The following is a 14,053-nucleotide window of genomic DNA, read 5'->3' on the forward strand; positions in this document are numbered from 1 at the left end:
TTCCTTAATGCCTGATTAGATTACGTTATCCATTCATCTCTAATGTAATTATTCACAAACAGCCCTTTAGAAGCAATGTAGACTTGTGCTAACATGTAGTTATCCGTGCTGGAGTGTATATGATTATTGTTGCAAGCTGTAAAATGCGTAGTTATTAAACCATTTGTTCATGTTAAATGTTACACTCATTAATTTTAACTGAGTCAAAGCTTCTCCGGTGTAGCTAAAACATTTGGTTCATTAAGAGGCCCGTACTGTCGACTAAGTCTGAAGTTTGAGGCTCTGTTAACACACCAAGCTCAGCCCAAAACTAATCTATTCAATGCTGGATTTACTGACATATTGAAGCTGCTATTTTAACAATAAAAAAACAATCATTACATATGTCACATAATGAAATGGTAAAACGTTGAAACGCACTTTCCTGTGCCTTTTATTTAGAGAGATAATGGTATACACTTAGTCCACGGCTTGTACATTTCCAGCAACACAGTATATGTTTAGACTGCGAGAGATTCAAATCTAATGATGTACTTAATGTTCTCAATAGTCTTAAAGCCACACATGTTCTCTGTAGATACATATTTGCCCACTTGGTCTATCACCACACAGTTTGAAAATGTAAAATGATAACTTTCCAATTCCCAACAGGCATTAGAGGCTGAGACTACACCCTGATCAAATCTATATCTGGCTCCGTTTGTCGTTCCTGCTTTATCGACCTGTTTGAGATTTGGCTGGACTTCAGTATTAACAAGCCGGGCAATGTTGGTGTGTCTGTAACACGACATCTCAAGGGCCTGAATGAACTGAGAAGGCAAGAAGGGAAACATTACATTCTGATTAGATATATATATATACGTTCTCACCTACCAGGGGGCTACTTTAATGAATAACCTGTGGGATCAGGGTGTGCAATATACTGGCAAAAGTGATACATGGACGAAAATGCATTTGAGACCTACAGTATAGTATGAAAACGATATAAAACAGCCCCGGTATAACATAAGTTATGTATTATTCGCGGAATTTCAAAAGCTATTTGCAATGCAAGTGTACTGTGGAATTAGTTATTTTTAAATTGAAGATGTCTAATCTAATTAATTTACTTGAAAACAAGAAGCTCTACAGTTTAAATGAGTCAAATTGTTCTCATGGGTTTCAGTGTCTTTGAAGCCCATGCAATTTTATTTCTCTCAGATGTCCTCATTTCATAAATAATAACCAATATAAGTGCAGACTTGTGCCAAGGCCCATGTGATGTAACCCTTGTGATGCAGTAATTATTTGTTAAAATAAAATAAGCCCATCACAAATTTTAATTGCACAATCAGATCATATCATTTAAGAGGAAATTAAATACAGAAGTTGTTGTCGTCATGAAAACAAGTTTGAAAATGTGTAATGGATGGTGGGATTGATATTGGGCTTACCTGAGGTAGTAACCAGTACCAGCCAGGTGAGGGCTCTCATTAGCGTACTGTAGTAAGTGTAATGCCGTAGTGCGGAGGTTGAGGAGTATTGGTATTTGATATCTTTAGTCATTTCATTTTGAGTTTTAAATATACAGCCTGTGACTAAGTAATTTTTAAAAGATGATATAAACAATGAGAATGCAATCACACTCTCATGCACACATCCCCCCCTATATTCAGAGTATAGAGTATATTTATTTGTACGTGTTCATGACCAAAGCATGTTCCTATGTCAACAGAAAGGACGTTATCTGGCACATGATTTTACATGACTGCGCCTCTTGGGATTCATAAACAGACTAAAGGATCTCCAATGCAAATGTCACCTGAATTAAACTGCATTCAAAGGCTGTACAGTCCAGAAAATAACCAATCTGGCTCATTGTTGGCCCTGCTTTTTTACCCGCAGAGAGGTTTGTGTAAGAGTGTCTTTACCTCACTCGCACAGTGCTGAAGGATTCCAGAGGGCCTTACTACTCCTTGACTAGGTCATCAAAATTCATGAATACTCATTGATTTCTGCACTGCACTTCACAGTATTGTGTTTGTCCCAAAGCTAATTCAGCAGGTCAGGGTCAGGCTGTCCTATTTACTTCCCCAGGGCAATATTGTCTTAACTAGCACCACTTAATGACTTCTGACATCTCCTTGCTGAGTAGAAACCAAAGCAGCCTGACATTGCTTTTGCTGTCAATTAATTTCTTATTTTTCCATGTTAAAATGTGGTTCCGCACAGAATAATCTGTAGGACAAGCTGCCCTTTGGAATTCTCTCGCTCCAATAACTGTCTTAACCTTTCTCCCTCAGCAGAATTTAAACTGCTACACATCTGGTTTTCTCACATCCCTCTTGTCCTCCCTTGTCATTTGAATGTTTAAACAAAAATGATGACTTTTTGAGAAAGTAGAACCTAAGACCTGACATCTCTTCCTTACAGTTTATACAAACAGAACATGCCTACAAAGAACATTTGAATTGAAGTACTTTCTTGTTTATGGAAAGACAGCTATTGTAAAACAAGATAAGAATTTTCTAAATTAAATAGATTTATTTTTGAGATGTGTGAATTCAAACCTAAAAACTATCAATTTAAAAGTGCAATAGGTCTTTCCTTGATAAAAGATACACAACAAATCCTCAAAATTAATCAAAGTAAATTCATGCTATCTAGAACTGCACATAAAAGCGTTTTCTGATTTGACAGTGACACCATGATATGCCATTTGACTTTGTCCTTATGTGGCCCTTGCTGAAATGACTGGATTTGCATGGGAGGACGGTCTCAGAGGTTGTGTTGCGGGTCAAGCCAGAATGAAAGCTGCCCGGGCGACAACTTTTTCCATCACATCACTCTGAAGCCTTGATCAGTGTCCTACTTTAGTGACTTCATCTGAAGCATTAGTTCTAGCCTGATAATCAGACTGAAAGGCCATTTACTTTAATTCATTCAAACTAGTTTAAATGTTTACCTTAAACTGTACCCCATTACTTGGTATGGTGGTTTAAGAGTGACACATTAGGGACCTATTATGTGCTTGTTATTGTACAAACGTGACTAGAATTGCTGTAAACATCTGGTTAACCTTGTGTTCTTCCTATTGAGACACAGCTGAAAGCTATTTTTGACCTTCAATGACCTTTGTGTTACGACGTAATGAGGCCATTGTATGTTGAATATAAATACATTACGTAGCCAGGTGAGGGGTGTAATACTAAACGTTAAAAAAACTACCCAGAGATAAAAGTAGAACATATACGAGAAAGAAACTTGGGATAAAGATTAACATTAAGGTAGTCATTATAAAATAAATTTAAAAAACACACAATGTATAACATTTACCAAATGTACAGGAAAAAGATAAATGTTTTGTTTGTTATGTTGCAAAGGAACTAACCGTAACCCTAACCCACATTGCTTTACACAAGTTTGGATCAACCTCAATACACCACAGACTTTAAACTCTAAATCTTACCGCCCTCATCCAGCTTTGCTATTTATTTTACCTACAATGTCCCTAATACTCTGTTGTACTTCCTTTGTGTTAATTCATTCAGCTGTCTACTGGAGCCCCTCTCCTTTGTCTTGTTTAAAGCCTAGTGTTAGGAGTATGTGTTACATCAGCTCCCCCATTCACATTTTCTCCGACAGTCTAAGGATCAGACGGGCATCTCTCCAGTCACAAAGCCATTTCTTTAACCTCATGTCTAATCGTCGCCCCTGTTATGCCCCTGTATGGCAGCAAAGTGCATTCCTCTGCTGTGAGGCCGGCGGTGTGTTAGTGTTTCCACACTTTTATTAAAACCCTGATGGAATGTGAAAAAATAGCTCCTGTGTCAAAAAGGCCGGGCGCCAGTTAAAAAAAAAAAAACTAGCTGTAGGAATGTTTAATTCATTGTAACTGTGAGATAAAGATACTACATGGAGGCAGTGAGTGATGTGTTTGCTTGAGCTTGTCTGAAAAATATCTGAAGAACATTATGTTCTACATTTCTTCAGGTAAAAAGTGAATTATGAGTCCATCATATGAATGTATCAGTTTTACCTGAACATATTTGAGGTGAGGCAGTTTTACACAACCACAGTGCTTTACCTTGCTCAAAGTGTTACATTATCTCATGGCTGGATAGCTCATGATTTATTACTCTTTAACAAATCTTTCACTTATCATGATTCACTTGTTTCATAAATGTGTTATTAACTTCGCTACAGTGTAACTAACAATAGCTGATAAGATTGTATTGTGAGGGAGTGGATTATATGCTAAAGGTTGTTAGCTCAGTAAGTCAATAAAGGACGACTAGGTATAGCATTGTTTCTGATTAAATGAATGGAAGATCCTGCTTCTCCTATGATTGCAAAGTTCCTAATGGCAATTAAACAGTGATAAAAAACTAAAATATAACAAATAAAAGGTTGAAAATGTCCGTTTAAAACCATTTTATCCACATACAGTAGAATCACCAGACCTACGCAGTGTGTTTGCTGCAGACAGAGAAACAGTAGAGAGTGTAGAAGGGTCTTTTAGGGACAAAAAGCTGGCACGATATTTGATTGGACCTCTGAGATAAATGTGTGTATAGCATTGTGAGACTCAAAGTGCTCACTTATGCTCAGAACATTAGTTAGTGTTGAAAGCGCTAGTGTGGAAATAAATATTAGTGTTGAAATAATAAACACGGTTTCACAATTATAATTATTTAATCTAGAGCTGAGCAGAGCCGCCGTCCCACAGACACTAATGTCCTGTAGCATCAACACTAAAATATTATATAGTGTTGAGAACAGCTTCAAGGGGTCTTCATCCATTAAAGACTAGAACAAATATTCATGAACTGTTGGATAAGTGTGACTGTGCAGTGAAGAAGCATTTTTTCTAATGCTTTTATAGTGAAAATAACAGATTAACTAAGCAAGACCTGTCTACTGTATTGTTTCTACTTTTTTCAAATTCATACTTGTTTCTCCTGATTTTACAATTGACCCCTTTGTGTCAAACTGTTATACACACAGCATCCTGTTAACAGACATAGAAGGAAGAGGAAAAGGAAATGTTTTGTTTGCCCTTCCTCTGCAATGATCACTCCTTTTTTGGAAACACTCTCTGACTTGATAGGTCCTTTGCTCTCCTGACGGCCACCTTGATCGTACGAAATCCCGTCTTCTTGTTTGTTTCATTGTAATCTGTTTCTCTCCACAAACCTGATTTAATTCTCTTTTTGTCGTCTCCTTCCTGCTTTTCCTCTCCATCTCCGGCCTCTCCAGAGTCAGTTCATGCTGAACAGCTTAAAAATCAAAGTATAAACAAAACCTTGGCAGGATATAGTGATAGCCCTCCTCTGAATCCCCTTTGTTTCTCTCAATCCATCCAACCAGGCAAGCCCGGCCAGGAAAAATCCAGGCTTCATGTTCTCTTTTCTCCTTCCTTTGGGACAGATTGTCTTTTTTAACAGGCATTATTACATCTGTGTATCTCTTTATAGAGTAAAGCTCAGGTTTAAAGCAAACAAGGCAGTGTTATGTTACCTGGAGAAACTCACATTTTTGGTTGCTATGTACATTAGTGAGTACATTACTTTTACGGATGTACCTGATGCCTCACTAAGCACCATGATTTGTGTGATCAATAGTAATACGTGGACAAATCCTGCTACTGCCTTTTCAACACAAAAGAGTCTTCTTAAAAGGAAAATCTAAGTTTATTTCAAAACCAAGCCTTTATATAAGATTAAACTGTAAAAAGAAGGACTGACATCTTGATGAGTTGGAAATGAATTAACTAACTGCAGGTTGTGTTATGGAGCAGGTCAAACACACACAACTGTATTTAACGATAACACTTGTCCAGACCGGTGGATTTGTTTGTTGTAACCTAATCATTTTAAATGGTGTGCTTAAAATGATTGTAAACCACAACACTACACTTGTTACCTTCCACGTTGCAATTTAATCCAGTCCAGTACAACAAATGAGACAAACTTGCTTATGATAACATTATCACTATTCACTTAACCAGTGTATCATTTTCCCTTTGGCACATTTTTTGGTTTTAGCTATATATCAGTTTTGTTCAGACTTCTTCAAATCTCTCCTTAGTGATGGTCTCTCATTGGTGGTATAATTGCAACCAAGCAAATATGGACATCGTGTAAAATAATAGATTTTTTTTCATCCATTAAACATTGTCAGATATCAGACTGTCCTTGAATGCACCAACGGGCAGATTTTTGAAATTGCCTGCTGCAATAATGTAGGTGTTGAAATAAAAACTGAAGCACACTAGGTTAAATGTGAATGTGTCTCAAGCAAGTCATAGGTCTCTGCAAGGTGCTTTTTTATAGTGAACTGAAAATAACTGAAACCTTTGCGTATCTGGTGAAAAGTGTTTCAGAAAACTAAAGCACATTCCTTTTTTAGATAGTGGGTTAAAACATGCAAAACAACTGGAATGATCCTTTAGGAAAATCCTTTACAATTCACTGTGTTAAATGCTCTGTCTAATTGTTCACTTGCACTGTTAAAGGTATCGATCTATGTATGTGTGCCAAACATGATAAATGTGCATTGGTCCCGGTTTTGGTCCAGTTATGTTTGAAAACAGTCAGGTTACATTTCTCCAGATGGCCAAGGTAAGAGTCAGGAGAAGAAGTTTCTTGGAGGAGGGTTTAGGGGTTGTTGTTGATGATCTGCCTGGCTTGTCCGTAGCCTGTCATTCCAGCTTGAGATGCTCCCTTATTTGTGCCCATTTGCAGGCCGATAACACACTTGCCTTCGGTCAGCTGTTCCTCTGAGAAATCTCTCCTGTTCTCTTGGGCTTTCCTGCACACATACAGACATATCTCAGTCCACAATCTCACTCCTTAGCACCGGAATAAAACCTCTTTTGTTTTACCAACAAAGAGAGAAGAGACACATTTCTTCTATTGAGGAATCTCACCTGTGGAACCAGCTGGGGTCTCCTTTGTAACACCCATCGTCCTTTGTGATGGCCAAACAGCCCAGAGCCATCAGGGTCCTCTGCACGGCAGCCAGGTCCTTGCCTGAAGACATGCAACAGTCCCACATGAACAGAGCACACACCAAATACAAGGAAGGGGGCAGTGGCCTGTGCTGTACACCACTGAATAAAGCTCATTTTCCTTGCTTATAGGAATAGTATTATATATTTTATATATATATATACAATAAGGTCAATCTGCCACACCATTAAAGTGTGACACTACAGGCAATAAAACATTGTTTTTTAATGCAATGGTTCATTTTGAGTATTGGCTATTCTCAGCCTTTAGCATGTCTTCTTTCTGACAAGTGGAAAGAAAAAAAAGACAATAAAGTTAATTTTGCTTCACTTTTCTGTATGTGTCTTAACATTTCTGAAAAGTAACCTTAATATAATTCTCAATTTGTATTTTAAAACATAACATTTCAGGAAACTTGTCATTCAAAACATGTCTTCTTCTTCATATTGATATCTACTATACAGAATGTTTACCCTAAACAGTTATAATATCTCTAATGACTCTGAAGTGCTGCGGGATGTCTTACCTTCAAAGAGGTCAACAGTCTGAAATATGTCCGTTTTGGTGATTCCATAGTCTTCTGCAGCTTTGAGAAACATGGATATTTGTTCCATCTGCTTGAACACCATAGTGGACTTCTTGATGGCCCTGATGGGCTTTTTGGCTCCAAACAGGGTATTAATGAATTCACACAGCAGCTAGATGAAGCAAAGGTGCATTATTAGACAATGGGTTCTTGATGTGTAAATGCCCCACCACTTTTCCTCCAAACGAGGAAGACACAAAGTGATGATAGTTGTTTTTTTACTGTTGTCATTTTGTGTCTCTTTAAAGTTCATTTTTGTGTCATTGTTTCCAATTTGTTTATTTTTGTAGTCATTTTGTGTCCCTTAGTAGTTGTAACTTTGAATCTCTTTGTAGTCATTTTGAATATTTTTGGAGTCATTTTGAGATTCTTTGCAGTGATTTTGTGTCTTGTTGTCTTTTGAGTCTTTTTGACAATTAAGCCTCTTTGTAGATCTCTGTAAACATACAGTACACAATGCAGATCTATGTTTACACCTATATGCAAACTGAACACTCACACATCCATCCTTCAGCCAGTTTTGGAATCCGGTCCTCCCTGGCTCAGGCCTTTCCACGCCCGAGCCACACTGGGCCATGATCCACTCCACCAACCTCTCCTCCAGCTCCTGGTCATACTTCTTATCAATCTTGTTCTGCACCTCCCGGGACAAACCAAATTGAGGACCTTTGTTGGACATGTTGACCCTGTTGGGAGGGAAGATTTTTGTTAGATTCACAGGTAGCTGAGCAAACTACTCCTTGGCAGCAAATTCTGTCCTTTCAAAATGGATATTTAATAGATGACACACCGTTCAGAGTGAAGTCCCTGCCCTATCCAGACCCACAGTCCTGGCCTGCGGTCAGAACAAATAGTTTCTGCCTAATGCGTGTGTTAATGTCTATCTATTGTGAGTTAGACCTTGTTTTTTGGGAACGTATTGATTTAAAATGTTCAGAATATGTTTTTCTGTTTTTGTTTAACTTGTCCTCACATGTTCCAAGAGCAATTTTACTGTTCAAACTGTTAGGTTTGCTTAGGTTAATAATATTTATATATTAAAGGTGGGGTAGGTAAGTTTGAGAAACCGGCTCGAGATACACTTTTTGTTATATTCCATGGAATGCTCTTAACATCCCGATAGCAATGAATATCTTAAGTGCTTTGACAAAAAATCCATAAAAAATGTCATCTGTGGAACCCGTGGTACTGTAAAAAGTACAACCAATCTGTTTAGCCAGGCCAGCTAAACGGATTGGATTGCCGCCCTGTCTGTCAGCCTTCCATCTCGTGCACGCACAAATGTATCTCGTGTCCTCATTGGGCGTGCCGTCATTGGGCGTGCATTGCAGCAGTACTTCAATGACTCGCCAGCGACAGGCGGCCACTTTCACCAGTCTGCTGACGTCATGTGCGTTCATGTGTGTTGGAGGAGGTGCTCTGTAAGGAAGTCTGAAGGAAGGGGCGGATTATTTTTGGCTGTGTACTTTCAAATTTTAGTGCACTCGAGCCGGTTTCTGAAATTTACCTACCCCACCTTTAAGGGTGTAAGTGTTGAAGTCAGGGAATTAGTGCTCATGGTTGAACTATTATTTAAAAAAAAAAAAATGTTTAAATACAATCCTTCACTTTGTCATTGAGTTATGAGAACATTGATACTATTGTTATATTTGTGAGTTCAATATGAAGCTGAAGTCAAAGGCTGGTTAGCTTAGCCTAGCATTAAGACTGAAGAAAGGGGAAACAGCTAGCCTAGCTTTGTCTGAAGTTTGTTAACCAGAACCTCCAAGGGTCACTAAACACATTGTTTGTTCAATCACAGGAAAAGCCTAAAGTGTACAGTTAACTCTAATGTACTGCTCCAAATCAAACAATAGCACATAAGCCCTCAGAAAACACTAGATTGTAATCATTCAATTCTTTTTTTGTAGGAGCTAAAGAGGTGCTAGTAGGCAAATTAACCTTGGGATCCAAACCACCGTTTTTTTACCTGTTTCCATTTCTTATGCCAAGCTAAGCTAACCTTCAGGTGGTAATGATCTTTTCATCTAACTCTCCACCTGAAAGTGAAGGCAATAGGGAAATAATCCAAATAACAGTAAAGGACAGAACAAGGACATACACAAGTGAGTGTGCCTTTTATAATACATTAGGGTATTTAATTATAATGGAGTCCGTCATCTTCTTTATTTATCATGACGCTACAATGTGCACATTTAATAACTACCTCGTGAAGTAAACAACCACAGATTGAAGCTTTGAAATGGCATTATCCTCACCATGTCAGTGTCTCTATTTAACAAAGACATATTGTACCATGGATGTTGAACAATGCTTAATTTCTTGAAGAATTACTACCCTGCTGTTAGTCATTATGGTTGGCCTATCTCACGTATTAATGCAGTCTGAGCTTCCTGTTGGCTTCAGCAGAACTGCCTAGCACCCTGCATCCTGTTTGCTCATTCGGCTGTCACTTCCTTCCTCCCTCCCTGACAAAGGTGGCTACAGAATGTGTGTGTACATGACTCTAAACAAAACAACACACTGCTGATCACTATGGGAACAATCATTAAGCAGGAAAAAAAAACATGAAGCCTGTTAAAACATGAAAGTTCAAGACGTACGTGTTAACCACCATGCTGCAGCTATTGCTTTTGCAGATCTGATTATTAGAGTTATGCAATTCACTCACATTTCCGAAGAACTAGGGAAGTGTATTAAAATATGGAGATGTTTTTAGCTGATAGGAAAATCATCTTGATTGCCTTTTCTTTCTGCCAAATATACAAACACATGTATGGTATACCGTATATCTGCCCTTCAGGGAAACTACTAGTTTGTTGCATTTTATTCATGTTTATGTTAGATTGTTCAAAAATCTCAGATTTATTATATAGATGTTCATCTATTACATATCTTGCAAAACAGAGGCTTCTCAGTTTTAAACAATATGTGGTAATGGTATGACAAATCTTCCTTGTGTCTAACAGCCCCACACTGGAGCCTGTGCTGCCATAGATCACACTTGTGGCTCTGTTCATTGTCTAAGGTTGCAGTGGTTAAATGGAGAAGAAGCTACTTCCTGTCCGCTGAGTGACTCCAAAACCAGTTTACGACAACAACATGAGTAAAGTAAATATCTAAACACTCAATAACCTCTTTCTCAATTGCATGAGGACTGCCATCTGTTTTGTCCTGGCACGCCCAGAGAACATCCAGCAGCTGCAAACATCCAGATTTATTTCTGGGAGTTTCCTGAAGTCAAAGTATTTGTTCTTTTGGATTAGGTGTAACCTGCACTCTGATCTCTGGACTATACATGTCAACTGCCGATTGGATCATAACTCTGTAACTCTGCACTGATAACAATTTGTGGGACAGATTTGTACTTTTAAAGTGACTTTTAATGTGCGAACTAGCATAATAGCACAGCCATTCAAAGGCGAGTGTGTAAGGGGTTTGAGTGCATGTTTTGGAAGATTGTGTAGACATGTAGACTTTAGAAATGAACTAGGAGTGGCAGAGTACTCAATGGGAACATCTTGTAATCATAGAGTAGCAGCTACAACACTCCACAAAAACCATTGCGTCATTAAACAGAGATGTGTGTTGTTATTAAACTTGCTCTAACATGCTCTGGCAAAGAGTAACTAAAGTTACACGTTTTCATTTCCTACCCACATTTCTTTAAATGAGTGTCTTTAGTTTCCACATCTAAATGAATGTGTCTTAATATGTTGTAATGAATTATTCTACAACATACACTTTTGATCTGCGTACTTCAATGCTTCAGCGCTCGACCTGTCATCACATGGCTTACAAAGTTTTACTGTTTGACTATTATAATATACGTATTACTGTATACAGTAAAGAGTTTATTATAATTGCCACACAGTTACATTCTGGAAGTCTATATATAAAGCTTACTATACACCAGCTGCATTAACAACTTAACTGAAGAAAAGTCAAACAGTCCGTCTACGCTGCAAACCACACTGATAGGTTTTCTTTTTTATCTTTTCTTTTTGGCGTCCTTACTCGAAACAACAGTGAAATAAAAAACCGCTGCGTACTGATGTGAATGACTTTCACAAATCCTCTGCTTTACCTTACTCAGTCCTTTATATCTCTTCCCTTATTACACTCATCTGCTCCTGTGGGTCATTAGAGGGTTAAGTGTTGTACTCAGATGCAACTCGTATCCCACCCCGCCCAAATTCTCCACTTTGTATCATAGTAACTCGCAGTCATCCGTTCAAGATGTTTCACAACATTCTTGTTATTGCGACAGGGCTGTGTAAAACTGCATCATCGCAGTTATTTTCTGAGTCAACTCAATAGCATCAAAACTCATCATATTTGCTTTTTGTCATTTCGCAAAAGGCTAAAGGGCATTTGTCAAGTTTTGTGATGTGAACACAATGGATTAACGATACTTGAGCAGCTGCTGCTGACTGTGAATTCATCTCTGTATCTATCAGTTTATCACTGAAGATAGTGAGAACAGTCACAGCCTTCAAGTTATGTTATGCATAGAGTGCTCGCCTACACATACAACTGTACCATGAACCATAAAGGAACAACATATGTGATGCACACATACGCAGTTTAACTGCCATATCCTGAACCAGCAGCCTGGTGCTCACAGCATACATTAAACTTGAAAATGACATATTATTAGAGCATACTGGTTACATGTTGAAAGCTCTCTTATTAGAGATTCAACTACAGCCTGAACCCATGAAGCTATGAGGCCTCACACTGTAAGTGCTGAAACTAAAGGTAGATAAGAAACAGGATTATATAACACAGGAATGTACAAACTAGTGGGCTGTTCAGAAATCATCTGATCCACACAGAAACACACAAAAAAAGAACAAAGATCAAACGAGAGTAAGAGGGAAGGAGACAGGGAGCGAGGGGAGGGTGTGTGATACATTACACTCCTTTTTTTCTTGTTTCCTGCTTTGAGTTAGCCTAACAAAGAAGCAAGAAACCAGAAAGCTGAGATTGTTGAATGAGGCTGAGAAAAAACAACAAGAAGCGTTTACTTACGTTGTGTAGTAGCTTTCAGGTGAATAGGTGTGTTCTCGTGCTTCTTCTTCTTCCTTATACACAGTACAGAGTGCACCACTCAGGACGGCCAACACAAATACAGCAAACACCCTCGTCTGTAATATATGACTTCAAGAGAGAGAGAGAGAGATGCCTCACATCCTCTTATTTCACTCTAGGGCCCGCCCCTTTGCTCTTTCTCCCTGTTCCTCACTCAGATTGTAATTCCTTATTTAGGAGAAGGCCGGGAAGGAAAAAGTGGGCATGTGACCGGGGAGTTTGGTGTGGTCACTGAAAAGAATTCTCTAAATGTCTCCCTCCACCACTAAAGAATGAGACAGGATTAAGAGGGAGGGATGATACAAATCCTGGAGAATATTGCCCAGGAAGGGAGTTACAGTAATTAGAGAGCAGGCACGAGTAGGAGTTTATTTATTGCCTTAATTCAAACTGGTGTTGTTTGTTTGTCTGAAATAAACAGGCAGCTGTTGAATGCAAATCTCTTCCTCTCTGTTGAGTTTCATGCTGAGACACAAAGAGGAGGAATAAACAGGTCATGACACGTCACAGCATTTCTTTGCCTAATAGTTGGAGATGTAAACACAGACATCTGGAAGTGACTCTTGTCCCTTTGTCATTCATTTTAGCACAGAGGTGAAAATCTAGGCGGTTTCCATGACAACAGGGAGAGGCACTCCCTCAGAGGCATGTCAGGACTTGGCGGGGCTCCGAGATAAAACATCAGACGTGATAACAATGTGAGGAGCTGGCATGTGTGAAGTCATGTAGCTGAGACAGGCCATGTCAGCTTTGTTTAGTGTTATTCAACTGCAGGACTACAGGCTAATGTTTAACCACCCGGACTTTAAAGAGTTAATCATTCTCACTACCTGAGTGGGGTTTCGTTGCAGAAAAACATTTCCTCTTTCCTGCGAACAAACTGTGATCACATGAGGGTTTAGGATCTTTTTTTTTATCAAGTGAACTTAAAAAGAACTCAAAGTGATCATGAACATGTTTAATTTATATTTTGTAGATACAGTTCATCAGAAGCAGCCTCTTATGAAGCCTTAAAATGCCTTAGTTAAAACACAAATCAAACAAAGAAAGAAGTCGTGCTGCCCTCTGTTATACAACACTGCAGTGTAACACACCTTCCTCTGACCCCTGCCAAGGAGGTTATGTTTTTGGTTTGTTTTGTTGGTTTGTCAGCAGGATTATAATCAAAAACAAGGAGCAATTTGTCATGAAACTGGGTGGAAGAGTGGAGCACGGGCCAAAGAAGAACCCATTACATTTTGGATCAGATGCACACAGTATTTTTCTTACGGACACAACTTTGGTTGAGGTCTGTGATCTTCGAATGCCCTTTTTTAAATGTAACGCTTTCTTATAGCCGAAAAGCTAGATAACTGTCCTTCTAATAGACATTTGACATGTC

The 14,053-nt window shown here is 38.6% G+C and overlaps 1 protein-coding gene across 1 annotated transcript; it reads right to left on the reverse strand.

Annotated features, from left to right (window-relative positions):
- Positions 1–5,892: 5,892 nt before the first annotated feature.
- On the reverse strand, positions 5,893–12,919 carry LOC117538475 (transgelin-3-like). The gene is made up of 5 exons (XM_034204205.1): positions 12,613–12,919; positions 8,078–8,264; positions 7,519–7,690; positions 6,911–7,013; positions 5,893–6,792 (listed from the first exon to the last, which is right to left on the reverse strand). Exons 2-5 carry the CDS (start codon positions 8,255–8,257, stop codon positions 6,639–6,641), a joined length of 609 nt encoding a protein of 202 aa, XP_034060096.1. The 5' UTR covers positions 8,258–8,264; positions 12,613–12,919; the 3' UTR covers positions 5,893–6,638.
- Between the last annotated feature and the right edge of the window lie 1,134 nt (positions 12,920–14,053).

The sequence above is a fragment of the Gymnodraco acuticeps genome, unplaced genomic scaffold, assembly GCF_902827175.1.
Source record: "Gymnodraco acuticeps unplaced genomic scaffold, fGymAcu1.1, whole genome shotgun sequence".
NCBI lineage: Eukaryota > Metazoa > Chordata > Actinopteri > Perciformes > Bathydraconidae > Gymnodraco > Gymnodraco acuticeps.